This window comes from Numida meleagris, chromosome 16 (assembly GCF_002078875.1).
Source record: "Numida meleagris isolate 19003 breed g44 Domestic line chromosome 16, NumMel1.0, whole genome shotgun sequence".
Taxonomy (NCBI): domain Eukaryota; kingdom Metazoa; phylum Chordata; class Aves; order Galliformes; family Numididae; genus Numida; species Numida meleagris.
Genome location: NC_034424.1, coordinates 2066542 through 2092765, shown reverse-complemented (window position 1 = coordinate 2092765; position 26224 = coordinate 2066542). Strand labels below are relative to the sequence as shown.

Sequence of the window (26224 nt, the reverse complement as noted above, 5' to 3'; positions counted from 1 at the left end):
GGGAGACTTCACACTGAAATGATCTGCACACGAGCAAAGTGTGAAAGGTCTCTTTGAGCCATGGTCTACTAGCCACAGTGCTGATGGATAAATACCCTCTCGTGGAGGCTGTCAGACACTTTAGGCATAAATTTAAATCATCCCATTTCAACTCTTAGCATTTTTTCCCAGTCCTTGCCAGACCACGGAGTGCGTGCCCATGGGTTGCTTCAGTGCACCTGCATACACGGCAGGTTTAATAAGACAAAATGGATATTACAAATCAAAATATTTGAACATCCTTTCCTAGAGAGCTTGTTTGCCAGCATCTGTGCAGCGGTCTGGGTTTTTCTGCTGTAACTGATGATAACATTATTAAAGACATCAGGAGCATAAGAGAGTGATAAAATCCTTTTGTTAAAGCTCATTGCACACTTATTAAGGACGTGGAAGAAAGATTGCTGGTAGATACTTCAGCTCATTACCTCTATAGGGATTCCTTGATCCTCGTTGGAAAAAGATGATACTGACAAGCTTCAAAAGCAGGAGGCCGGCTGCGTACCACAGATAACTACACTGAAGATTCTAAAATCAGGCAGCTGCATCTTGCAATTTGTGAACTTAATCACCATCTCTGCAGCCTCACAGGTGCCCACATACCAGGCTGTGACCACCTCTGCGCCCGTGTTCTGCTGTGGGTGCGCTTGGGTATGCCCTGCTCCCTGCTGCAATGTCCAGTGCTGCACTGGTGGGAGCCACGCTCCCACTTCTCAGAACATGAACCTTCTGAGTTTGGCTTCACACCCATGCATAAATAGATTTCCTACTGATTCTACTCATTATTCCAAGGTAACAAGCCACTTTCATACCATTTTTTGCTTCCTCAGATTCTACTCCTTTGGAGATGGGAATGGAAGTTCCACATGCATAACTGCTGGGAGAAGCAGCACAACTTTATTCTGGCCACGCCGGTCAGTACTCACATCGTTCCTCGGTGATTCTGCTTGGACAGGGTCTTCTGCCGCCAGGGCAATGCTGCTGAGAGCGATCACGATGAGGATGACCATCTCAAAGTAGCGCAGGTTGACGATGTAGTGGAACAGACGCCGGATCCTGCGAACAACAGAAGCACATGGAGGAATTCTGCAGGCGCTGGAAGCAGTGCCCTACAGCAGTTAAGGATAGCAGGATGGCAGAAGGACAGCGTTCAACAAGAATAACATCTTTAGGATTCCTATCACAGTAATGATAAGAGAATATAAACCAGGATTAACGGCTTTAATCTCAGGTTTGCAACAGTTCAGTGGTGAGATTTACGATAAGACACTGAACATCTCTGTACTGCTCCCTGCTCCTTCTGCAAAGCAATGACGTGCATCTATCACAAGAGCACTATCACAAGAATGGAATCAAGTCTGAATGCTTGAAAGACAAATTATATGCCCCTCAAACCTATTCACTTTGAACTCACAGACAGAAGTCCCGTGAATTCAAAACTAGTTTGGAAATCCTTATAATATCAAGTAATCCCTTTGAAATTGATATGTTCTCTGTACTTTGAGACCCTTAGCTGAAACTGGCACTGTAACTATGACTGTTAGTTCTCATAAGCTCTCTCTTGCCAAGCTCCTCTGCCTGCACTTTATCCTAAGCCATACTTTCTAAGCCAGACAAATACTTTAAAGTAATACATTTGATTAGGTTAATCTTTTGGTTCATAAACTGTGTCCGAGAAAAGTAACAAATACTTTATTTTCTAAGCAAAGCAAAACTATTCTCACATTTCAGCTATTTTGAACCCAGTTCACAAACATTTCACAGCAAATGCAGAGAACTCTACATTTGCCCATTGAATACAGGACTTCAGTTCTGTCCAAGAATCAAATTATACGTGCACCTAACCAACAGCGTTGATAATGGAGAATGTAATTCAGTTACTGTATTGCATTTCTCTAACCAAATGTCTGAACAGTTAGATTTCACTTTTCACATCGACTTACATCTTCCTTGTCTCTGGATTACGAATGGATGCAGAATGAAAAAGAATTATAAATATCAAGGGTACAGATTTGAAAGGAAACAACTAAGGAAAGTGTTGTGGTTTCCTGACCTCCTTATCCCTCCACTTGACAGGAGAAGGTTCTCATCTGTGTTGTCTATGAATCCATACAAACGAAAACCAACATTTTCCATAACATTTGTAATTGTAATTCATGCATCAAATCCAATTCATCGAAGAAATAACGTCTTTATTTTTAGATCTTCATCATTCATAACAAGTAATGAGAAGCAGAAATACGAGTAAACTGCCAGTGGTGTTGGAGAAACCACCATAATGCACGTGTGTTTTAAAAGGGTGGGTGGCACTTGGAAAGTGGTACGTCTCATTCATGTTTCCCAAATGTCTTTTCCCTTCTGGCAGGACCTGGGTCGTGTATCCCCCATGGAGTTCGGAAGGGAGCTACTTAGAATTAGATGGGGTGAAAATCTTTCCAAGCCAGAAAGCAGAGAGACCTCTCTAGAGAAGGAAGCAGCAGCCACAACATGTAGGGGCATCCAGCTGGGTTTGTGTCTTGCCCAGAAAAAAAGAAACAAATTGCTGCCATTCCTAGAGCTGGGACTTCCTCCTGTTATTTCTTTGGGGTCCTATGTTATAATACCTCTATTCCAGGCAGTTATTTTTTTTAATAGTCTTTTTGTAAAACTTCTGGTGTGGAGAGCAGGAGATATAAACAAGAAAACTCAACTACCACCAAATCCTGGAGCATGAAGCTCAGGACGAGGTAAGAAAAGACAATCGCATGCAGAAAATGACAAAGTTTTGCTGCTTTTTTGTCTGCACAGTCTGCTCCTCAGCTCAGACCCTTCTGGACCTGGGGCTGCCCACCTCCCGCTCTCAGTGCTGCCTTAAGCAACACCTCGGTAGCTAACGCTCCTTTTTGGTGGTCACGTCACAACAAGTCTTGAGTTCCCAAATAACAGGGAAGTACTGTTTCCTTAACCAACCAGACAGGATCCAATCTGCATAGTTCAGGACTGTCCCAGACATCTTAATTTTCTGCTGCACTAAGAGTGCACCCCAGCTAATGCTCTCCCTCCCATTAGCAGCATTTTACACAAATCCAAAGGAAATTAATTGAAATAGTACAGCGTGATCACAGCATTCTGATAAGGGAAAGCTTTCTGCACTTTCAACTCAGTTATCCTGAACATTTCTAGGTTTCATTGGCAGGTGGCTGGAGAAAACCAAGAAGAACAACAGTTTCTTTCATGGGTTTTGAACAAAAGGGGCTCTTGTCTTCAGTTCATTTCCTTTGGAGATTAGATTAGCAGCAGTTTGGGTTATTCTCCCTCTCTTACACCTGGCATTGAGAGATAGTCTCCAGTTTTCCCCACTGATACAGCTGCACAGACAGAATGCATGACCCTGGAGCAGGCAGTGGTGTAGCCTGGATTACTCTATGGGTACTTGCATTTAAAGGAGAGATTCAGCCTGCCTCCTGCACGAGGCAGCCAGACCACAGCTTCCACCACAGATGCATTTCTGATGTCAAAGATGAGCACATGAAGTGGTCCCTCTTTGTTCCACTGACTGCACAGGCATCCAGGATGTCACAGTGGGGACTCAACCACCGTTCTCTTGAATCAATTTGCCATAGGAAGGGTCTGAGCCCACTTCTGGAACGTGAGCATGCAGAGGAGAACCTTAGAGAACAGCAACTAAGATCTGCAACACGCCTACCCGGGCCGGAGAGAAACAGTCACATCTGCTCCTGGCAGATAACTGGGTTGGCAGAAGTTTCAAACACCCTCTGTTGCCCTAAGTTACTGCTTTAAGTGACTCACAGGCCTTTATGCTACAATTATTACAACCCCCGCTGCACTTGTCTAGTCCTGCAGCCCTTCAAAGCGACACATTCTCTATTTACAGCCTTTGCGTACAAAGCTCCCTGTGAGGCAGAGATGCCTGAAGCAGAAGAAATGCTGTAATCCCAACAGATCCCAGAAGCTGTACTCTCAGCCTTAGCAAATGAAAAAAAAATATTCACGTATTCACAGTTCAAAGTTTTCAGTGATGCGGGAGTAATAGAACGAAAAAATACAAACTCCAGCGGAGGATCCTACAAGGATTTGCTGCCATCAGAACCACCTCCTGCGTGCTTCTCCTGGAAATGTCTTCTCCCAGTGGTGCTCCTTGCTCTTATCCTTGGAAGGTACATTTCCTCCTGTGATCTACAGCTGAAAAAATAACTGCCCACCTGTCCACCAGCAGTTAGAAAGGGTCTGCCTAAACCACCATTGTTTCCCTTTGCCAGCAATTGATTGCCCTCGGAAAGCTGAGCTGAACAGCAGTATCTGGTCTGCAGCCTCCATGAGCTTTTATTTGATTTTCCAGTGTGTTTGCTAGGCAGAGATAAAGATTGAGCTAATGACGTTTGTCTGAATACCCATGCTTGAAGTACATGTGACCATTTCAGAGTCAAAGGACTTACGGGTTTGTAGGACTTAGGATGAACATGGAACTGTAAGGCAAGATTGGTTTAGGCCCATTCTTCGTCAGGTCATCAGCGTCCTTCTTCTCTTCTGTTTTACTTTCAAACTCAACGTTGTTCACTGAAATGTGAAATTAAGGAAACAGAAATCAAAGAGTTAAAAATGTATCTCCCCCCTTCACAGAGCAGGCTGCCTGCAACAGCTGGATATGCAAACAATGCAGCTGGATAGAAAACAGCTTTGAATACGTTGATTAAATGTGATGAACAATCATTTGATTATTATCACTGCTATTTACTACAGAACTGCAATTATACTCCTTAACCGCTGTACTGATGAGCAATATAGCAGAAATGGGCAGGAAATGAAGATGCCCCATGCAGATAAAAAAACCTTGCACTTATTTGTACAAGAGCTGCCAAACTGGGGATGGAGATCCCATCCCAAATATCATAAACCACTGTGGAGAGATCAGCTAGGGATCTTTAGACAGAAAAAAGGTCTTGAGTCTGACCAACCTCATGATTCTGAACCTTCTCTGATAGATAAGTAGCAGGACTGGCATTGCAGGATGTAGAAAACCAAATTCATAGATGAGCTTTAACAATATTTGGGCTAAGACTTGGAAAGGACTTCTTGGACTGCTAGGTTCCACGCCTGCACCTCAGTTTTGGCATAGCTCCCCATGAATAAAGGTGTCATGTTCCATCTCATGCCAGGCTTTTAACTTACATGACCCCATTTTAGAAGGTAATTCTGAATCTCAGTCCCAAAAGGTTGGAAATACATTCTATAATTTCTCTTATAAGTTTACCCGCAGTGGGTTTATAAGGTTATTTACTTAGGATAATGTTCAGTATATGAACTGGAAGACATTTCAGGCCGCAAATACTTCTCTCAGACAGACAGATTCACTTCTCTATTAATTCACAGGACCTGGTATCCAAAACCCTCGCCCACTTATAATGCTTTAGATGCAGGGTTTTTTTTATTACCTTTTATTTTGCAACAAAATGACATTTCATTGTGTGTGAGTGACATGTTCAATAAATCCCTTACTGTATCTCAAGCTAGATACACAGGAAATGGCCAGGAAGGAAAGAGTCTGATAAACTGTGATTGACGGGAACTCAGTATTGCAATAGAGTAAAATCTCCAGTTGAGAAAAAAGAAGAAAAAGAAGACAGGTTAAGTCTTGTGTGGCTGACAATGGAAAAGCACGTAGAGCCTCAGCTCTCAGGACTTCTCCATGCTATGCCTGCACGGCTCAGGATGAGCCACAAGCTAGTCAGCAAGTGTCTGGATACGGGGTCTGTCTGCAAAACAGTGTAAACCTGCCCCTATAGACCTGTGGCTCTGGAAAAGGACAATCATAGCAAATGGCAGAGGGACAAAGCACTCACTGGGTATGACAGTGGTTTCTCCTGGAGGGGCAGTGATGGTGACGGGGATGTTCACAGTGGTGGTTTTGTCCAGAGGTGGCTGAATCATGCGTGTCACGTTCTTCTGGTTGTCAGCATCTTCCGGCTGCTCCGGCACTTTCTGCAGATAGGTGCTGGGAAGGGTGTGCACAGGGATGCTCACGCTCCCACTAGCCTCGATCTCACACTGGTTCTCCCTAAGGCAGAAAAGCAGATGTTATGAAATACGCTCTGACAAAGATTCATAGAACATATGCTGCAGCTCTCACTAGATTTTCCTAGACTGTTATCTACATAGAAGTCCTTTGCAGAAAATTCACAGGCTGCGGGAAAACTTCCTGGCAGCGCAGGGTGTGACCTTTTCCTCTGAGACCTGAAGCAACATCCAAATACAGCATTAAGAGAAACCGTGCCTCTGAAAGCAACTTTATTCTATTTAACGAGGCTCATAACTGAGGTTCCTAAGTAAGGACACATGGCACTCGCATGCAGCAGTGACATTAGCTCTCCAGCATCAGCTGCTTTCTGAATCAAGTCTGACATTCTGCTGCTTAATGTTCTCCTGAGGCCTTATTTAAATGTGATGATTCTCTTTTCCAGTCCTAAACCACTCTGTAACGTTGTCATAAATGGCTTCTGCAGCTTTTCCTCCGCAGCAGTGACTATATTTCAGTGAGCACATGATCAAATGAAACACTATGCAAAGTGTTTTGAAACCCATCTGAAAGGAAGATAATATAGACAGGAAAATGATTATCTCAGTGCCACTCACAGCTCTCCATGGTGACATGAACTCTATTCTAAGGAATCCCAGTGCAATCTCTTTTCCATCAAATTAATAAAGCTGAAAAGGCAATCTATCCTTCTTTATTAACTACTAGAAATGCTTCACCAATACTGTTTTTCTCACTTGACTTACATGAAAATTAAACAGAATGGGATACATCATCGTTCTTAATGGAAGAACCCACTTCCCTCATAGCCAAGTGCTGTAGCAACTGGTGATGCAGCCCATAGGCTTAACAATGAAAAAGAGAAAACCTAGAGGACTATAAGCTGGGCTGAATGCCCCCTTAAAGTTTTTTCCTTCAAACATCAGCTTCCTTCAGTGGCTGTGAAATTCTCTGCTTTGTGTCATGTCCTGGTGTGTCTGTTGGTACTGACATCGAGGATAATTTGTTCCCGAAACCTGAGCCACTCTATGGGAGAGCATGGATGAAAACGGTCTTTGGGAGCCTGTCTATGATGGACTAATGGTTGGACTTGATGATTTTACTGATCTTTTCCAACCCTAGTGATTCTACGATTGTTGTTGATCTAAGGAAAATGGAACTGCAGGTTATAGAGGTAACTGGTGTGAGTGCAGGAGCAGCAGCAGGAATGCCACGCAGAGGGGAATAAGCTGATTTGTGGAAGGCATTTGGGGTCTCAGGGCCCTGAGCTGGCACAGGAGCACATCCAGCCGCTCACTTACTTGGGCTGATGATTCTGGTGCTCCTTCTCCGCTGTCTCCCCTTCCTTCTCCCTGTTCTCCTTCTCCACTGAATCGTACGTCGACAACGCCCTGCTCCTGAACCGGTGCCGTCTGTGAGGTTCCTCTCCGTTCTCGCCCTTGGAGCCAGGCTCTCCTTCCCGGTTCCCAGACCTTGACCCTCCACGGTGGCGGGTCCTCCTCTCACTCCTGGCCCCGTTGATGGTCCCGTTGCCCTCCTTGCCTTGCCGTTCCGTAGAGTGCCGGTGTGTGCGGTGCCTCCGATGCTCCTTCTCAGTGCCTTCTTCCACCGACCCCCGGCGATGGTGCCTCTTCCCTCCTTCCTGGCCTCTGGTGCGGTCACTTTTCCCTTCCTTGCTGCCCCCTTCCACCTCCTTGCTGCGGCTTCTGTGCTGCCTGTGCCTCTCCTCCTTATTGTTGATGCCAGATTCCCCATTCTCATCTTTGGTCACATCACCCTTCTCTTGCTCTCCCAATTTCTCCTTATCCCGGTGCCGGTGATGCTTCCGTGGAGCTTCTGCTCCATCGGTAGAGCTGACTTTGGTCTGCTCCACCTCCTGCACATCCACAGGGCTCAGCTTGCTGATGTTGTTCCTCCCTTCACCCCTCGGCTCCACCACCAGTGGCCGGTCCAAGTGGGTCTTCATGTCTGGGCGGATGTGTAGGGTCGTGGCATAGCGCACCCGCTCCTCGGGGTCCAGTTCGTTGTACAGCGCCTCGCAGCTGGCTCGGAAATTGTGCATCCGGATCTGGCTGGTTCGCTGCTCCCAAACCGACTTGGATTTGGAGGAGTTCTGCTGCTTGCTAATAAGAAGAGGAAGGAGGTAAGTTAATATTCAGCTTCTTGCATTAATTCCCTACAAAGCAAGCACTGAATAAAAAAGAAAAAAAAAGAAATTTTCAGCTGAGACAAGGGATTAGACGGTTAGGCCAAAGAAATTATAGGAATGGAGAGAGAATGGCCGGCAGAGAACATGAGCGGGGAAAGCCAGCGGGGTCGTCAGTGTTAGTTTGTCCCCACACGCTTTAGGCACTTTGAAACAGGCCCTCAGGAAAGGAGTTCTCTTGGTTTCTAAAAGGTGGTGATCCCCCTTGAAAGCCTCAGGATTAATCTGAAGGATTACAAATCACTGCCCACCAAAACTGTACAGCACAGCTACCGCTGTGAAGCAGCCGACAGGGCTTCTCCCAAAATCCCTGCACCCTTCTGACCCCAGGGACCAGGAGAGCCACACATAGATGCAGACATGATGAGAACACTTTTATTCCCTGGAGGACTCACTCTTTTCTGTCCTGTTCTCTGCTACAGCCAGAATACCACCACTGACATTGCCTTACTTCTTTGATTTTCCAGCACAGCACCTGGTTTCTGTCCACCCCCTGTGTATGTCATGTTCTCAGCCAGTGCAGGAAGAGAAGATTTGCCGTTCCTCCTAAACATTGCAAATCACATTCTGCTATCCCATAAAATCGAAGTAAATCCACCAGTTTCCACGGAGGAATTCCGGATCTAGCTTGAAGTTGGCACCTTTTGCCTTCCTTCATGAAACAACTTTCAACAACGAGAGGAAAACCATTTCCCTTCCACTGCTCTGCTCTGATGTCTCCATTTGCTATGTATCAGCCTGGGCTCAGTGGCCGGAGGGGCCGCGCAGGGCTCACGAATCCCCACCACTTCACACACACCCCACAAGGCTGCAGGAATAGGGCAGCAGACGCATTTTCCTTTACATACACTCCGGGCTCCCCTGACAATAGCACAAAGCAGCTTTTGCGTGTGTCTGTGCTGATTCAGAGTGTCAGGATCTGTCGCCACGCTCAGCCCCCGGGGAGGCATTGTTCAGATGGGCTCACAGAGCACAGCGGGAGCTGTCAGAACGGCTCTGCGTCTCTAATGCTCCGCTGGGTTTGGGGTTTGGTCCTTCGCTGGGGGTGCTGCTGCCTGGGTCTGCTAAAAGAGGCAAAAAAACGACTTAAATGTTCACTGCAAATGGGAGGAGGGCACGCAGGCAGATGAGAAGCAATCTTAATCCAGAAATCAGAGTGAGCACAGCTCATCACCAAAACGACAAATCTAAGCCTCCCTGTTCCCAAAGGGCACATCTAGGGCAAACTTCCCACCAGCTGAGTGCCCCATTGACACCACAGCAGAAGAATGGGTGGCAAAAAACAGAGCTCTAAGTGTGAATGATATCATCAGGTGCAGGGCACATAGCTCAGATCCAACTTACATTCCACATATCACGCAGAGAGCTCATGGGGCACAGCACCCCAGGCTGCCCCAGTGACCTCTGGTGCATGAGATGGACTGCTGGCAGTAACCTGGTAATTCTTTGGGGTTCAATGCTGGGAAAGGTTCAACCACTATCACCCATCAGCACATCCACTTGATTTCAGAGGGAATTAGTGGGCAACATGCAAAGCCTCCTCTGACCCCTTCCCTGCTGCCCCATAGGGTATTTCCTATGGAAATACCATACACGTGCTCCACATTTACAGCTCTGCACCATCAGAGATGGAGCTGCTTGGCTCAGTCGTCCCAGGTCACCCTGCACATCTTCTGGGATGGATGGGTGAATGGATAGAGGGATGCCTTGCTCTGCAGTGCTCCAGATCTAGTGTTGCCAAACTACGGGCTATGAAAACAAACCTCCTCTGTAGCACACAGGGAAACAAGGCAGCTTGGGTCTGTGCATGTCTGAGCTCCCCAGCACGGTTCTTAGGGGACACTTCTCACTTCATAATGCAAGTCCTCAGGGTGAGGACCAGCTTCTGCTCAGTGCTTTGAACATCCAGAGAAAGCTACCCACACCAAAGGGACAAATAGGAAAAACACATTAAATTAGAGTTAGGAAACTGCCTTTATGCTGACTGAGACCCTCCATCTCTCTCCAAACAGAGCACAGCACAACCTCCCGCCCCACAGGCGGGCAGGGTGCCGGGGTGGGATGCAGGAAACCATATTCACAGAGGATTTCAGAGCCCCTCTTTGAAGATTGGGGTCATTTACCTACAAGTGAAGGAGTGGGTTGTTGTGACAAAGAGTCTCACTTCAGGAGGGGCTTTTTCATGGTTTCACTTACTTCAATAACACAAATCAGCCTCACAGCTATCTCTGTGGTACTCAGGGTCCAGTTGTGCTTGACTTGGCAAGAACCCGGAGAATCCCAGCAGTGCATGCATGAACTAAGCCTATTTTGCCAAAATCTCTTCTTTACAACAGACACCAGCATTACAGACTCAAATCTCACAGTGTCTAGAAGTGAGATACACCCTTAGCATTGACCCAGTAGTGGAAGTGACTGCCAACAAACAGCACCAAGCAGCCACGCTCTGGCTTTGCTTGCTAAGTCCCAGACCGGGAGGCTCAGAAGTAATGGCTGCATCCTTCCTCCTTTCTACACGAAAACTCACCAGAAAAAAAGAATAAAATCAGAACATTTATAAAGTGCAGTAAACTAGAAATCAGGAAAACGTGCAGCCTGCCTGCAAGCTCATTACTGTATTCAACCCAGCCAAGAACATCTGGAGCAAGTGACAGCACGCATAAAGCTGCTGCAGGAAATGGGAGCGAAGGAGCCGAGCAGGTCGGTCCCTCTGGGGACAGCATTTAGGGTTCTTCAGAGCAAAAGCAGCAGCTACTGGAGGGAGCGTGCTGCCTGCTTGTCCGATTCCATTTATCGGGCTTTTGCTTCCTACATGCTCCCACAGCAACTGAGCACAGGCTTGTGCCACTGCTTCCCCTCTCCTGTTGCTCTGCTGCGCTTCCTCGCCGAGGAGAGCATTTGAACTTTCCGTGGCACAGCAGGAATGTCACCTTACAGCAGAGCTGCCCCCCTGCAGCCACCTGTGCGGGTACAGCACTGAGCACACACATCTGCAGACGAGATGGAAAAACAAAGCTGGGGCAAAAAGAAAATTGCATTCATCACCTCCGATGTACTGACACGATGTGAAGGTCAATGCTAATTCACCTTCTCTGCAATTGCTCCTCATCCTTTTTTTCTGTCTATAGAGTATTCCGTGCTCCTTAATGGGGAACCAGCAACACACTCAGTGCTCGGATTCTCCAGGCTTGAAACACTGTAGGATATTATTTCTGCTAACACACTTCTCTGAGAAGTCCCATTGGTTTCCCCTGGATTAAGCAGCCAGCAGTCAAGCAAATCCTATGGCTAGAAAGAAAACTATAACATTTTTCTATATTAAATGTAATTGATGTTAATGAACTGTTGACTAATAATGGTACAAAGAAAAAATGCAGCCAGTCACTGTACAGACCACTCAGGAAAGGACAGCACACTTTTAGCCATCTTCTAATCTTAGCTATTCTATAATGACCGAAGATTTTGTTGTCATAACCTTTTAAAACAGTGCTGTAGTTAATGGCACTTTGCTTCCCAGCACTGCTGGTTTAATCAGCCACATAAATGCAATCCTCACAATTTTGCTTTAGTAAATAATGAATGAAATCTGACTTCAAACATAATAATTTGATGATAAAAATACCTGCATATTAGATTGCGGGTATGAAAGAGCATGTTCTGATTACAAATGAAAGGGAATTTCTTGTTAAAACAGAGTATCAATAGAAAATGGGGTATAAAAAAACCTTTCAACAACAAAAAATAAATTAAAAAATCAGATTCTTCTGTGTGGCTTTCTCCACATTTCAGTTTTCCACTTGGAAAATACAAAGGCAGCAGCCGCATACATCAGCCTGGGGTGGGCATGCACAAAGCAGAAGGCTTTATCTCTGCTTTGATAAAACAATTTTCTTCTGGATGAGCTCACTGCTGGCGCTTCAGTGTGCTTTGCCCATGACCCAGGAGCTGGAGCCTGCATGTTTTAGCACCTTTTATTCCTTATGAGCCACATTCCCTGCATTGGCTCTGCAGGGAGATGCACTGCGCTCTCCCATTGAGCAGGTGTGATGGTGTGCATCACAGAAACAGCATTATCAAGGACGGCAATGGGAAACGCTGCCCACTCCCTTCCAATATTATTCCTGAATTTGATTTTTGTTTTATATATTAGATTATATATCTATAAATATATATCATTTTCTCAGAAGGAAAACATGTTTTTTTCACAACTTTCCTCCTCATGTCCTTTGGCCAGAAACACCAAATTTTGCATGTGGCCTGAGCAAAAGCCTGGAAAGCTCTCGTCCTTCATTGCTGCTGCCAAGAGGTGCCCACGGGCATGATTTCCTATGAGGAGCAGAAGCCATTATATGCTGCTGCTCAGGATACAAAGCCTGCCACCATCACCGGTTTTCATACAGCTCTGCAGGGATGCAAGGTCCATCCACACCAAAGTGTCCTGGAATCCACACAGCAGAAGTTTTTCTGCTTTCACTAAGGAGGACAGAATGATTTCACCCCACCATAGCTCACCAGCCTGCATGCTGCTTCCTACATCTCTAATAGGAAGAGTTTTAAATATATATCTATATATTTAAGTACATCACATACTAATTCCAGTAGTATAAAAATAAGACTTAACTTTCTACAGACTCTGATTTTAGGAAAAGCAAACCCACCATGAACTGATTTTACTACAAGCACACCTAGGTTAAATCAGTAGACAGGCATTACGTTCTCCAAAAATCCAGTCTTGGGACATCTGCTTATTTTTTAATTATGATTATTATTTTTATTTCTCCTTGGCTTCTGACATATTCACGTTTCCTTCTCTAGAGGACATTCTGATGGTGGTACCATAATCATAGAACCATGGAATCATTACGGTTGGAAAGATCACTAAGATCATCCAGTCCAACCATGGCCCCATGCCTGTGACTGCTCTAGACCATGCCACCCAGTGTGGCATCTCCCCTTTTCTTGAACACCTACAGGGACGGTGACTCCCCACCCTCCTGGGCAGCCTGTTCTGATGCACCACCACTCTTTCAGAGAAAAATTTTTCCTAAGATCCAGCCAGAACCTCCCCTGAGACCACTGACTCTTCTCCTATCACTTTTACCTGGGAAAAGAGGCAGACAAAGTGTTATGGTCAAAGTCCCACTGTGAGCTCCAGCCCTTTGATAAAAACCAAGACAAAACACATCAGGGAATGAAGTCACAGACCCTGCTTTGTATTATAACAGTGGAAATAAAGCAGGTGAACCAGGCATTGCATATACAAAAGCAATTGATAAGGATGAAGAATAATTTGGGTTCTTGGATGACAAGTGACAAATTCATCCTGGTAGAAGATAGCCAACCTTTTTCATTTCCCCCTGCATGCTATCAGCATCTCTGCTGTTATCCTGCTGGAAGCTGCTATGGTTGGTGTGGGAAACAGTACTCAACAAAAATCAAATTATGGTCTTAAAAAAAAACCTGGATCTGCTGCAGGTGCAGACATTCAGCACTTCCGGAAAGAAGAAAATCCCCAGCCCTTGTTGTATTTAGCATTCTAGAAAATGCCTGAAGAACATACTATTTCTCATGACCAAGCAATGACTAACATCTCTGAATCCTATTAAAAACAAATAACAAACAATAGCAATACAAAGGAAACCTCAAATGCACCATTTGGGATTTCATCACCCACTGTTATATAATGATGATTCATATGAAAACCCACTGTCCCATAACTCTTAAATACATTCAACTGGAAAAACAGAACATCATCACTCACTTAGCTGCGCGTTATCGCCTATGTACGTAGAAATTAATTGCTAACTCCATTATGGATTTTATATATGTGTTGATTTAGTTAAAGAAATAGAGCATGCCTCTGTGCGCTTAATTCTCTTCAGTGAGTAAAAAATGGCCTTCATACCACTTGCAGTGCTTGAATCAAACTTGTTATAGCATCAAATCTCGCAGTTAGGATCAGAAAGTGGCTCACCTTGGGTTTTTCGGTTGGTTGGGGCTTTTTGGTTTGTTCATTAAGGAATTAGCTCGTGTACCTTGTCTTTAGCTTCTTACCCATTTATAATTTTCCTTAGAAGAACAATAGAAAGAATACAGAAAAAAATACCCTCCTGTATTTCGAAAGGGTTTTGCGTAAGTTTTGTTCTTTCAAAAGAATGGATTTGCAGATCTCGGTTCTTATTGATACTGAAGGCAGAAGGAATTTTCTGCCTCTTTAGCAACCTAGAGAAATGGAACTGGGATTTTTTGCACCTTTTACAAGCTTTTTTAAATGACGAGACTACTGCTCAACTTCCACAGAATTTCGACCACTTCTCTATTCAGTACAGTTACAGTAAAAGTACAGATTGATGTCAGGGCATCCAGAACCAATACTAACCTTCACCCAGGGACAAGGGGTCCATGGTACCTGCCAGTATCTGAAAGCAGTTGTTCCAGTTCATCTATTTGAATTTAAAATATAAAAATACATTTCTAACAATGACATTTATAATGAGTGTATGAGACCTTTGGATTCTTTCACACTTCAGGGGGGCTCTACTGATGCTCAATAGCAGCTGGCACTTCTACACATCACACACTGTTATGGAGTCCAGTCATTGAGCCAAAACAAGAATTTTTGCAGGGAAAATGCAAGGGAAATGCCGGGGACACCCACAGAGAAAAAAAATGCACACTCAATTAATCTGTCAAAATGGCCCCATTTTGCATTGGAAGTTATAGATTACTGCCCAGACAGTGCACAGTATTGTTATAGACAATACAAATTGTATTTGCCTATACATCAGTCCCTCTGCACATGACTGAACAGAGGTAAAGGGGCTTTACGTGTAGAGAAACATGGTTTGAAATACAGTTTAAGCTGTAGTCATTTGCCAGCTTGGCTGGGACAGAAAAGTGTAGGCAAAAGAAAGTGTCTTTAGGCAGCATATCACTAAAAATCCACCCTAGCAGAGGCCCATCTACACATTTTTGCAGTAAAAATTCATTATGTTCTGAGAGTGGATGCAAGTCATAAGATGCAAGGATGCTTCCTCCTAATTTGCACTCTCTGTTGTTGGTGGGCAGTTAGCAACAGACCTCAATTACAAAACACCGTTGAATGTGGGCAAATCCTCCTTCCAAGGGGATTTCAGTGCCTGCAGTTTGATTTTATCAATTCAAGTGACAGCTCTGCCTCTGGAAGTTTGGAAAAGGGACAAAACTTCATTCTTAATTTGCAACCATGGCCTCGGGTCGGTTTGGTGCAACTTCAGCTGGAGTCCACCCAAGCAATGGGAGAGAATGCAACTGGGCAGCACCTCTCCTGCATCACCACTCGAACCAAGCTCTCCCTTCCCCCTCTTCCATCCTACCAAGTGCAAGGCAGGGAGAAAGACCCAAAAGGCAGCAGACCATTCCCCATAATGCTGTGCTTGCCTGGAATCCCAGCAGCCAGGAAATGCATTGAAAGGAATGAGCCAAAATCTTCCTCGTTGTAGTCCGTTCCCCAGATTTTCACTGTCCCAATCCCATGAGATCTCAGAATGGTGTTTGTCCCATCAGAGCCCTTAGCACAGGCACCTGCTTTTGCCTGATGTGAAAGTTCAGTCTTGGTCAGAGAAGCTAAACCCACACCACTGTAGTAATAACACAAATGTGCCTGAAATCCGGCTGGTGGAAAACCTTTGCTTCACCGCATCTTCAGTGTGCTGAACTCTGCTATGGTGCACGTAAGGACAAACCCACAAGCAAATTGCACTTACTTGTCTCTCCAAAAGCATTAAAGAAGAAAGATAACGTCAAATGGCAACAGTATAACTCAAAGCAAAGGCGCTAAGATGGGTCGGTGACAAGCTGGTGACAAGTTTTGTCGTATTAGTCGGCGGGGAACGATGGTATATTCTACAAACCTGCACTGGTGTCAAAGCACACCTGTGATTCACAGCAAAGCCAGCAAGATTTGGTTGTTAGGGAGTGCGTGGAGTGAATGGAAGGTCTACCACTGTGTTTGCTCAAACACGGATGCATAGGAGCTTGATGAGTGCCTCATTTTTGCAATATCTCAGGAAGGCCAGAGAGCAGAGGTGGAACCCATGCTTTCAGGATTATGAGTTCCCAGAGGAGTTTGGTCTCATTTGGACCACAATTCCAGAAGTTTCTTTCAGGTTCTCCTCCAGCTTTCATTCATTTAAAGAGTGCACTCGTGGTGGACACCTGTTCTCCTACTGAACCCTAAGTGCAAACACTGGTGGAACATCAAAGCCATCAGCCCAGTACATAACAAACAGAGAACAAAAGTACAAGTGAGAATAAGATGAACCATCAAACGAGGGCAGGGGAGAGAAGAGGAAAGATAATTAAGGAAGCAACAGAGGCAAATAATTAGGGGGATGGGAGGACAAAGGAAGGAAGGAGGAAAACTCACAGTCAATGTACCAAACACTACAGAGTTGCTCACGATCAAATCACAAGCATTATATGGCAATGTCGCACACCTCCCAGTCCTTCCACCGTATGTTGGTCTGGAGGCTTTCCACAATGATGGGAATGATTTTTGGAAAAAACAAAGGGGGGGAGCGAAGGCGTCAGGAGAGTGGGGAAGAGGGAGGTTTATAAATATAGATATCATGAATCCATTTACTGAATATCGTAACAGAGAGCAACTCACGGTGAATTTACGCTGGAGACTGACGAGCTGCGAGATACAGTACCTCGAGTTTGCTTTACAAAACTGCACATGCAAAAACAAAACAAACAAAACAAAAAGTGAGAAAAAAAAAAAAGAAGAGAAGAGAAACTATAAGAGACGTTGGGAAGAGACTCATACAGGCTGTGTCCTATTGAATGCAGACTGCAGCGTGCATCTTGGTAGGAGACCAGGCAAGCTTCAGAAAGTGTGGAAGCCAGAGACACACCACCTTCTAGTTAACAAGGAAACAACCAAAACGGAACCAAAAGGGAAACAAAAATTAAAAGGTGAACCAAAAGACACACAATGATATTAGGAATTTATGCCTCCATGTGTTATACTCACACATTGAAAGTCCTCTGCAGAAGTCATCTGTAGGACCTCGGGGCAGAGGCCTTTGTAGAAACAGGTGGTGACTGCTGTTACAGCTGTGCTGCAAGTCATTAGTTCCAAGTGGGAGCAGGGTGCAAGGCTGCTCATTGCTACTGGCACCATGACATGAGAGGAGTAAGCCTGGGAGCAGAGAAGAGCCCCGGCCAGAGGGAGGACCCTGGGCCATGCTTGGAGAACCAAAATCCGAACCCAAATCCACCTGAGCTGCAGCAGCTGGTGCCAGGCTTCATCTGTTCCATCTTGCGTCGGATGCTCTCTTCAGAGGCACCTACCTCTCTCCTCAGCCAGGTGCAGGCATTTGTCTGATGTCAGGCCATCTGAATATGGCTGGCCATGTCTAAAAACCATTGGTCTGCTGCATCTGAGGCAGGGGATTGCACGCAATTCAAAGTTTGTTTCAATTCACATCTAATTTTGTAGATTCTGCTCCACTCAGTGTGTGCTTGTGTAGATGCCATTACACGGAGGTGCCCCAGGCCATGGATGGGGCCCTGGGCAGCCTGATCTGGTTGGGGGCAGGCAGCCCATGGCAGGGGTTGGAATGGGATGATCTTTGAGATCTCTCCCACCCTGAGGGTTTCTATGATTCTGTGGGGGATTCTGAATACAGAAGCAGCTGAATTATATTGAGTTGATTTTTTCTTTGGTAGGGGACCTACACAAAACCAGGTTTCTAAATATCTTGATTGTTCTTGGTTTGAGGTGCTAATTTATCACAGTTCTAAACAATAATTTGTATAAGTCCACATCATCTGAAGAACTCCCTCAGATGAAGGAAAATAAAATCCCTTCACGTCCTGAATTTGTCTTTTCAGTTGCAGCATTTTTTCCTTCAATCTTCACACGACCTATGCTATCAAGCCAGAAGGTCCAATTAAAATCTAATGTTCTTTGGATAGCATAGGAATAGAATTTTAAATATACAGTTCCTTAAAATCACAAAACTATCTTGAACAGAAGCGTTGGCCCAGGTGGAGTATGTAACACCACCATTCAGAGGCCAGGAAAACTGCAGTGTAAAAGGCATTATGAAAAGTGTTTGCAAAAGATTCGCTTGGAGCAAACAATCTGCTGTACACTCAGCTCAAGTGCTCTGCCCAAGCTTCAGGATTTCTACATTCCACATTTCTACAGCCCCTGACGGCACAAATGCCTTAAGCATAGGAAAGAGACTTACTGAGTGGGAAAGCTGTGATAGAGGAGAACGTACTGGGCTGCTTTCATTTACCTGGGAGTCAGCACCGACACTGTGCAACACCTGTGGAACTGTGGCTTTTAATTGCTGAAAGCAGCTCTCGGTATCACTCAGCGGAAGGCTTGTGTTTATCTTTGCATGTATCCCTGCCTCATTTGGTGCAGTGCAGGGTGGAGGCCGTGCTGTGATCCTGCCAAATATCCTTGTAACTTGGCCAGACAGCGTTATGCAAGTTCTGCAGCATTCCAGGTTCACTCCTGGACTTTTTTGAAACTGTGACCGACTAAATTTTCACTAGAATTGCAAAGCGGAAAGCAAAAACAAAGACAGCCTCCTTTTCCAAGTCAGAATAACAAAGTACTTGAGCTTCGCTCAGTGCTACTTACCATTGAGAGGGACACAGAGCAAGAGAGTGTCTTTGTGTAGCTGTTAGGGTCACCGTTACACCAACAGCAAGGGCAAAAAGGAAAGCTACCAGGAGGAATCACAGTACCTCACACATCCACGCACATCAGGAGAAAAGAAAGGGAAGAAGTCACACACCAGCAAGAGAAAAAGAACACCCCTGCTAGTCTACGCACTATCAAACACAGGAACTGTCGTGGGTGTTCAGGCATACTTCTTGCTGGGTTCTGTTGGGTACCAGCGGCCCAACAGGGATTTTGAAACAGACCATGGTATTCCCAAGACAAAAGGAAAACATGGAGCCTCTGAGATGGAAAAACGTCCTAGAGAAATAAAGCAGCTCCTCCCCCCTCCCTTTGTCCCCAGACCTGTACAAAAGGGACGGACACCTCTGAGAAGTCACTGTGAAGTGAAGTGCCACTTCTGTTTGCTCTTACAGTTGGTTAATGAGTAATCAGCTCACTCGTGTTACCAGGCAGTATTTACCTGTAGGCCTGCAATTAACACATCAGCTGCTTGGAACAAACGTGTGAAGGACCAGTAGAAACCAGTCAGGACCGGGAGAGGTCTTTAGGGGTTGTTTGATGCTGGGCAGTATGTCAAGTTTTGAAAAAATTGTAGTGGTCAGACCTATAGACAGTGTTCAGCTCTGGAGCCTTAACAGTCTCTACCGCTTCCTACAAAGTTTCATCCATCATATCTGAATTCTTCTCCCATAGAGAACTCACACCCCATAGCTAATGTTTGGATCATTTCCTTGGGTCTGGCTACCACTATGACACAATATTACATAGATTTAAGAAATATTAAGTGAAAAAAAAAGAGGCATAAGTTTCTCTTAGCATGACTCAGACATGACTACGTATCAGGTTCCTTCAAATTTAGCATTTGCTTTCTGTTGTGAGTGCTATCTTAAGACTGTTCCCAAGGCAGGCCATTGGAAAATGCCTAGAAATAAATGAATGTGGAGGCGGTAGCCACCAGTATAGGGTCCCTGGAGCAGCTGTGGGCAAGATGTGCTGGGCTTTGGGCTCATGATCTCTCCCATCGTCCTGCTGGCCCATGCCCATGCCGTGTGTGCTTGGCGCGGCCCCTTTTGTACGGGACATTGGTGCAGCTCTGGCTGGAATAGAACAGGCAGGGTGTTCAGGCTTTGGGTTGGCAAAGAGGCAAGTTCAACTACAGAATATAAAACCATCTGCAGTGGAGTCTTTGTCCTGCCCATGGAAATCAGCCTGGCAGCGCTCCTTCAATTGACACCTTGAGGTGCTGTGCACATTCACTGCCCCATTTTCCCTCCTTCTCCATTCTCACCACTGAGAAAGCTGCACCAATGGCTTGCTCAAAGACCCATCGATCCATACAGCTGCTCAGTTCCAGAGGCTGAGTGGTTTCAACATTGTACAGAACAGGGGGTCTTAAAGACAACGCTGGGCAAACTGGACAAACCCAGAAACTCACCTCCAGAAACAACAAAGCAAGGAAAATGCTAAACAGAAAACAAAAGTCACAAAAATAAGAATGAAACAATGGGCTAAAATTAAAACACAATAGCTTATGTTAAACAAATACTCTGTTTTAAACCAAACATCGCAACAATGACAGAAACAACGTACCATCCTAGTTCTTAAATCTTGAAAAAACACAGAACAAAAAGGCCCATTCGGGATAGAGTTCACCAGGTGAAGAAAGAAATTGTGGTAAGAAAAATCCATTCATGTAAGTCCTTTGGTGGACCAGAAGACATAGACATCCTGGGAGAGCACTGAGTTAAGAGGTACAAACCAAGTGCAGGTAGAATATTGTAATAAAGCACCTTGAGCCAATTGCAAGACAGATGATATCTGGATGCTGCTGTAATAATGCCTATTTTATCAAAACAGACCCCCATTATACAGCAGTGCAATTCCTGGATCATGTGGAGTTGTGAAGGCCCCACCTCAGACCCTCTGAGCAGGCTGACACAGTATATTAACCAGGTTCTTAAGTCTAGGAAATCATACTTTGCAACTGATGCAGTAAACATCTCCCAGAGCTGAGCTGCTGAGAGGCTTAAACGGCAGAGGAGAGCAGAACAACCAATGCAGATGAACTGCAGGGACAAGAGCACGCTCTGTATTTGCATAGCAAAAATGCTAGAGGTGGAGAAGCAGGTACACTAGAGCATGCAGCGGCCTTGAAGGAGGTTTAGAGGAAGGTGTACTCTCACAGTCCTTGATGTGGGACTGACAAAGGAAAGAAGCAAAACAGCAAGCACAGCACTTCCCTGGTGAAACAGCAGGATGAGCAAGAGGACTTTCACCAGCCTGAGCCCCAGGACAGCTTTAGCACCTCTGCAGGAGGTGGACAAGCACACCGGGACATGAATATCATTGACTGAAGAAATGCAAGTCATGGTGTCCTCTGTGTTTCAACACCTGAGAGAGCTGGTTTTGTTGGTGAAGGCAGAGAAAATGATGATGTTCTCAGAATACTGACCCATGATACAGATGCCCACTGCGGCAGAAAATCCTTTTCCTACATTTTGAAAATAAAATTGAAGTAGAAAAACCAAAGCAATATTCCATAGGACAAACCGATAGCGTAGATCCAGAACTGGGTTTGCTGCTGGACCTTGGTGTCTCAGTCCCAGCTTTTCCCTGCCTTGCTCACCAGCCACTGAATTATCAACAGTGTTTTTCTCCTGAAGCCAAAGTACAACATCATACCAGACACCATGAAGAAAAAAAATCAGCTGAAACCAGAACAGGGCACCCAATTTCTACAGGGCTTTCCTTTTGGCAGTGATATTCCCATATGCCAAGAATCCTTTTTCCAAGCATGCCCAGCACCTTTTCATTCTCCATAGTGTTTAGCCATTCATTGTACCTCACACCAAAGCCATTGTGTGACCCCATCAGCATGTCCTGAATGATAACAGAGCATGATTTGAAAGGTCTTGCCATCAACACAGCAACTGCTCTGCCTTCAAGACCATAGGTGAAGAAGTAAGAGGGCACATCTCGCCGCCAACCGTGGGTCATCAGCCCTACTGGGCTGGATAATGGTATCTAAGGCATCAGCACTGCAAACCCTAAAGCTGTAGCTGCTATGTCTCTTTGGTGTTCTTGCTATGGATTAATTTCTATATTAAATTTTGCTTTGGCATGCAGTCATGAAACATCTTTTGGATCATCAGTCAGCAACCCAACCGTGTTCCTATTTCTCTCACACAATACACATAGCTTCTCCCTTGCCTTCTGTGGTTATTATCCGTTTGGTCATCAACCTATTGACTTTCTGCATGTGGTTTTTTTTTCAAACTAAAGCTCAGCATGCTTTGCAAGTGCCCATGTAAGCACCTCACTGGCACCACAGAGAGATAAATAGAAGCCACAGGACATTTGTTAGTGGATGGCCTCCAGTACAGCACACATGATGTTGCCATGGTTCATAGATGTGGAAGGAACAGACTGCACTTCCACGTGTTCACTTTTAAGCCCGATTACCTGCTGTACACCTGGCAGGATCTAGGCAGATACAATTTCAGGCTAAAAGAACTAGAAATCCATAACTTTGTACTCACTTTCAGTTTTGGTCACTAAACTGGCCCTATGTTAGAGAAAACCAGGTGAAAATGTGGTGAAAAAGTCAAGGAAAAAGGTTATCTTAAGTAACTAACGATGTGGTGTGAAATCTTAGCTTCATTAAAGTGCTTTTTCTGGTTTCTAAGAAATCTTCACACACACTGCACTGTTGATTAAAAATAGAAGAAAGTTAGCATCATTATCTTGTGCTATAAAATAATAGCTCCAGGAAGCTCAACGAAGAACAAAAGCAAAAGTCCTTGTGTGACTTCTTGTCTAGACTGGACAGGAAATCATTGTAAGAAAATGATTATATTTAAAACCAACAAACAGACATGGCATAAATAGGAGATGATTAAAGCAGCAATTGCAAAATAAAATGGGAAGAAGAAGACAGTCAAATGAACAATATTCTTTTCCTTTGCATATAACAAACTGGCTCCATTTGGTTCATTGACTGTGATGAAGTGCATTAAAATCCTCCTTAAAAAGGGTCCCTAGGGACATCTTTAAGCTTATCAGACTATACTTTTAATATAATATATGTATACATGCCTCTCAGAATTACAAATCCAAAGTGAAATAGACGTTAACGCTTCACCTGGTGAAATCTATCCTAGGACAGCTTAAAAAAAAATCCTTCTAAAACACAGTTATAACAAGGCAAAAGATGAGATATTACAAAGAAAAAACAAACAAACTAAAAGAAGTACTGCAAACCATGGTTAAGTGACCAGCACTGAAGTATTCAGTCAACCTAAAGCCCTATCGGTAACAGGGATGGTATAAAGCAATCACAGAGTATTACGGGATGCTCCAGTTGAATAGACATACAACGGCACTGAAAAACAGAAACCACAAAATAAAAGTCTCAAATAATGAAACAATGCTTACGCGGCTATGGAAATGTTCGCTGCAGACATGGGGCTGACTTCTGCTACTTCCTTGGCCTTCTGCAGGGCGAGCTTCTGATTGGTGGCTTCCTCCATCTCCTCCTCGTCCTGGTGCAGAAAATCAGAGAGATCAGAGCCTGCATTGTGAAAAGACAATATCTAGAGTTCCCCAGGGTATGGGTGCCACGTGACTGGCACCACTGCGCTGAGAGAAAAGTGGAAATTCATTAAAATAAGGCAGAACCTCATAACTTCTGGCAAGGACCTCTAGGTAGGATTTCGCTCTCAGGAAAGAGATGGGAAACACAAGGCTTGGTCAAGTGCTCGGTGCGTTTGTACTGAGAACGTGTCTCCCTTGTGAAGCTGTCTTACCTCTGTTGGGTCTCTTCTTATCACTCAGTGCTCTGGCACAGCAGAGTGAGACCTGAGCAGAACAGTGACACCTCTGGGGTAAAGGCAGCCCCATTCACCTCACATTTACAGGTGCAAAAACATTCAAAAGCCAACATCCAACCGAAGTGGGACCGATTCCCAAAGCCTTCTGTGGTTCTATGACTTCTTGCCAACATGACCTATCTGAAGCAGTAGGCCCAAGAGAGAACAAAGGGTTTGACTGACCCTGCTCACCAACAGTTTTATCCCAAATACTTCCACTGATTTCAGTTGTATCACTGTGGACATAGCGGGTGAAGACAGAAAGGAGAAGACAGATTAAAGTGAAGCAGATTAAAGGGAGAGTCAAACACAGCTCGGAAATTTGGTCATGTTTGTGCATTCTACATATCCCCCAGATCACCTATGAGGACTTCCATTGGGATTGCAAGTTCCCACAGAGTAAAACTGTGATTTATTTCCTCCCACCTTCTGTAATTGCAAGAGAACACTGCTTAAAATCAAACTGTAGGATCTTTAGCACTGGAGCGAGAACAACAGGCAAAACAAACAGCATCCCATTCAACTCCAGCAGTCACATGGGTTGAACTTCCTCTGAACTTTCTAGCCAGTTAACTTAGATAGGAAAATCAGGCCAAAGTACAGAAACTATGGCAACGCCCATGCCACTGTTCAGGGAACAACCACACGTCAAGATGAGGGCAGCCACAGGCTCCTTTGTCAAAGACCCTAGACCTGCATCTGCTCTTCAGTGGTAAACTGAAATAGTTATGTTTAAAATAATGAAAGACAACAGTAAGACATCCAACTTTGAAAAAAGAAGGCACGTAGATTTATCATAGAATCGTTTGGGTTGGAAGGGATGCTTAAAGGTCCTCTAGTCCAACTTTCCTGCAGTGCACAGGGACCTGTCCTGAAGGCCTTATGCATAAGTGTTTCCTCACTCTGATTTTGGTGTTATTTGCTTAAACTGAATTGATTTTGAAACTGTTGGGTTTTATTTCTCCTGTAGGAGGAAAAAGAAATGATAGGTAATTAATCAAAAAAACTGGTGCCATTACAGTTTCAACCTTTTCCAGTTTTTAAAATATCAACAGATCTGTAACAAAAATTCTTCCTGTAATGAATAAAGGAGACAGGCCACCAACAGAAGCTGAAGCCTTACACCATGTCAGCAGTCAGTATTTCTCAATGGCCAACTTCCAGTAAATTTACTGATGGTTTAGAAGCTACCTGTAAATCAAGGCTATCTGCAGAATATGGATATTTTGAGAAATAAATTCCCCCAGAAGGAGTCTTCTGGGGTTTTCCTTTCAGCAGGTATCTTCAAGCTGTTTCTTCTCTTGAGGACTCTCCGGGGCTCTTTATTTTTGTCCACCTAAAGCACCAAGTGTAGATTTTAACCGCCTTTATAAAATTTCTAGCTTCTACTCTCTGCACCCCAGTGCATCCATAATGCAGCGAAATAGTCGTCGTCATCAAGGCAGCCATCCCTAACTCAGAGCAAGCACACTCTTTAGCAGGTGACTGCTTCATAATATTTCTGCAGCCCCTTCTACACAGAGATCTGTGATCACTTTACAAATGTTAATTAATTCCCTGCCTGGTACATGTGCTGCCGTGTCTCAGGGGGGCACGGGCTCATCCTGCTTTGCTTGAAGCACACAGAGGTGATGGTGCATGACTGAAGTGAGCTCTGAACTGTGACATTAGAGCCACCTCTGGGAGCTCCATCATCACCTCATTGATAAAGGCATTGCCTATAGGGACAAAGAAGCATAAGCAGGAGCTGAATTCTATGTCTTCATCAAAACCATAGTTTATCACATGGTAAAGCCTGGCTTCAGTGCTAATAATAATTATGTGCATAGTTAACACCCAATTAAAGACCTCTCCGCTGGGTTGGAGGGGGGCTCTCTGTGGCTGCTACTCTCTTGTATTCAACCTATAATTTCTGGGGAATTCTGGACTAATTTTATGTAAAATTCACACATCCCTCCTACTGTATGTTTTTATCCAGCCTTCTCCAAGACTTCATGGAGCAGAGATCAGAGAACACACCCGGAGCTTTCAGATGGAAGGCAGAGGGCTTCCCTGCTCACCCTCCCATGGCAGCTTCCCACACCAAGATGAAGAATGACATGGAATCCTAGACTCATAGAATGGCTTGGGTTGGAAGAGACCTCAAAGATCATCTAGTTCCCACCGCTGTGCTGCAGGCAGGGTTGTTGTGCCATGCTGTGTCACCAAAGAGAAGATACTGGAAGCAAATTAGGAGGACAGTTTCAGAATCTACTCCAAATTAGCAAATGAGAAGAAAAATCTGCCCATCCATAGAAAAAAAAAAAAAGCAGAGAGCAGCCAACCTAGAGGGATTCAGTACAGATCTGAGAAATGTAGAAACAATGCGGGGAGAGTCTGAGCCACTGGAAGGT

General features: G+C 44.7%; 1 protein-coding gene across 1 annotated transcript in view; it reads right to left on the bottom strand.

Moving 5' to 3' along the window:
- CACNA1B (calcium voltage-gated channel subunit alpha1 B) overlaps positions 1-26224 on the bottom strand; it is a 266954-nt gene that overhangs the window by 57885 nt on the left and 182845 nt on the right. The window contains exons 19-24 of the mRNA XM_021414263.1: positions 23398-23504; positions 16924-16986; positions 7369-8190; positions 5877-6091; positions 4473-4593; positions 963-1092 (exon numbers count right to left, since the gene is read on the bottom strand). Of these exons, the coding sequence (XP_021269938.1) occupies positions 963-1092; positions 4473-4593; positions 5877-6091; positions 7369-8190; positions 16924-16986; positions 23398-23504 (1458 nt within the window). The remainder of the gene's footprint in view (positions 1-962; positions 1093-4472; positions 4594-5876; positions 6092-7368; positions 8191-16923; positions 16987-23397; positions 23505-26224) is intronic.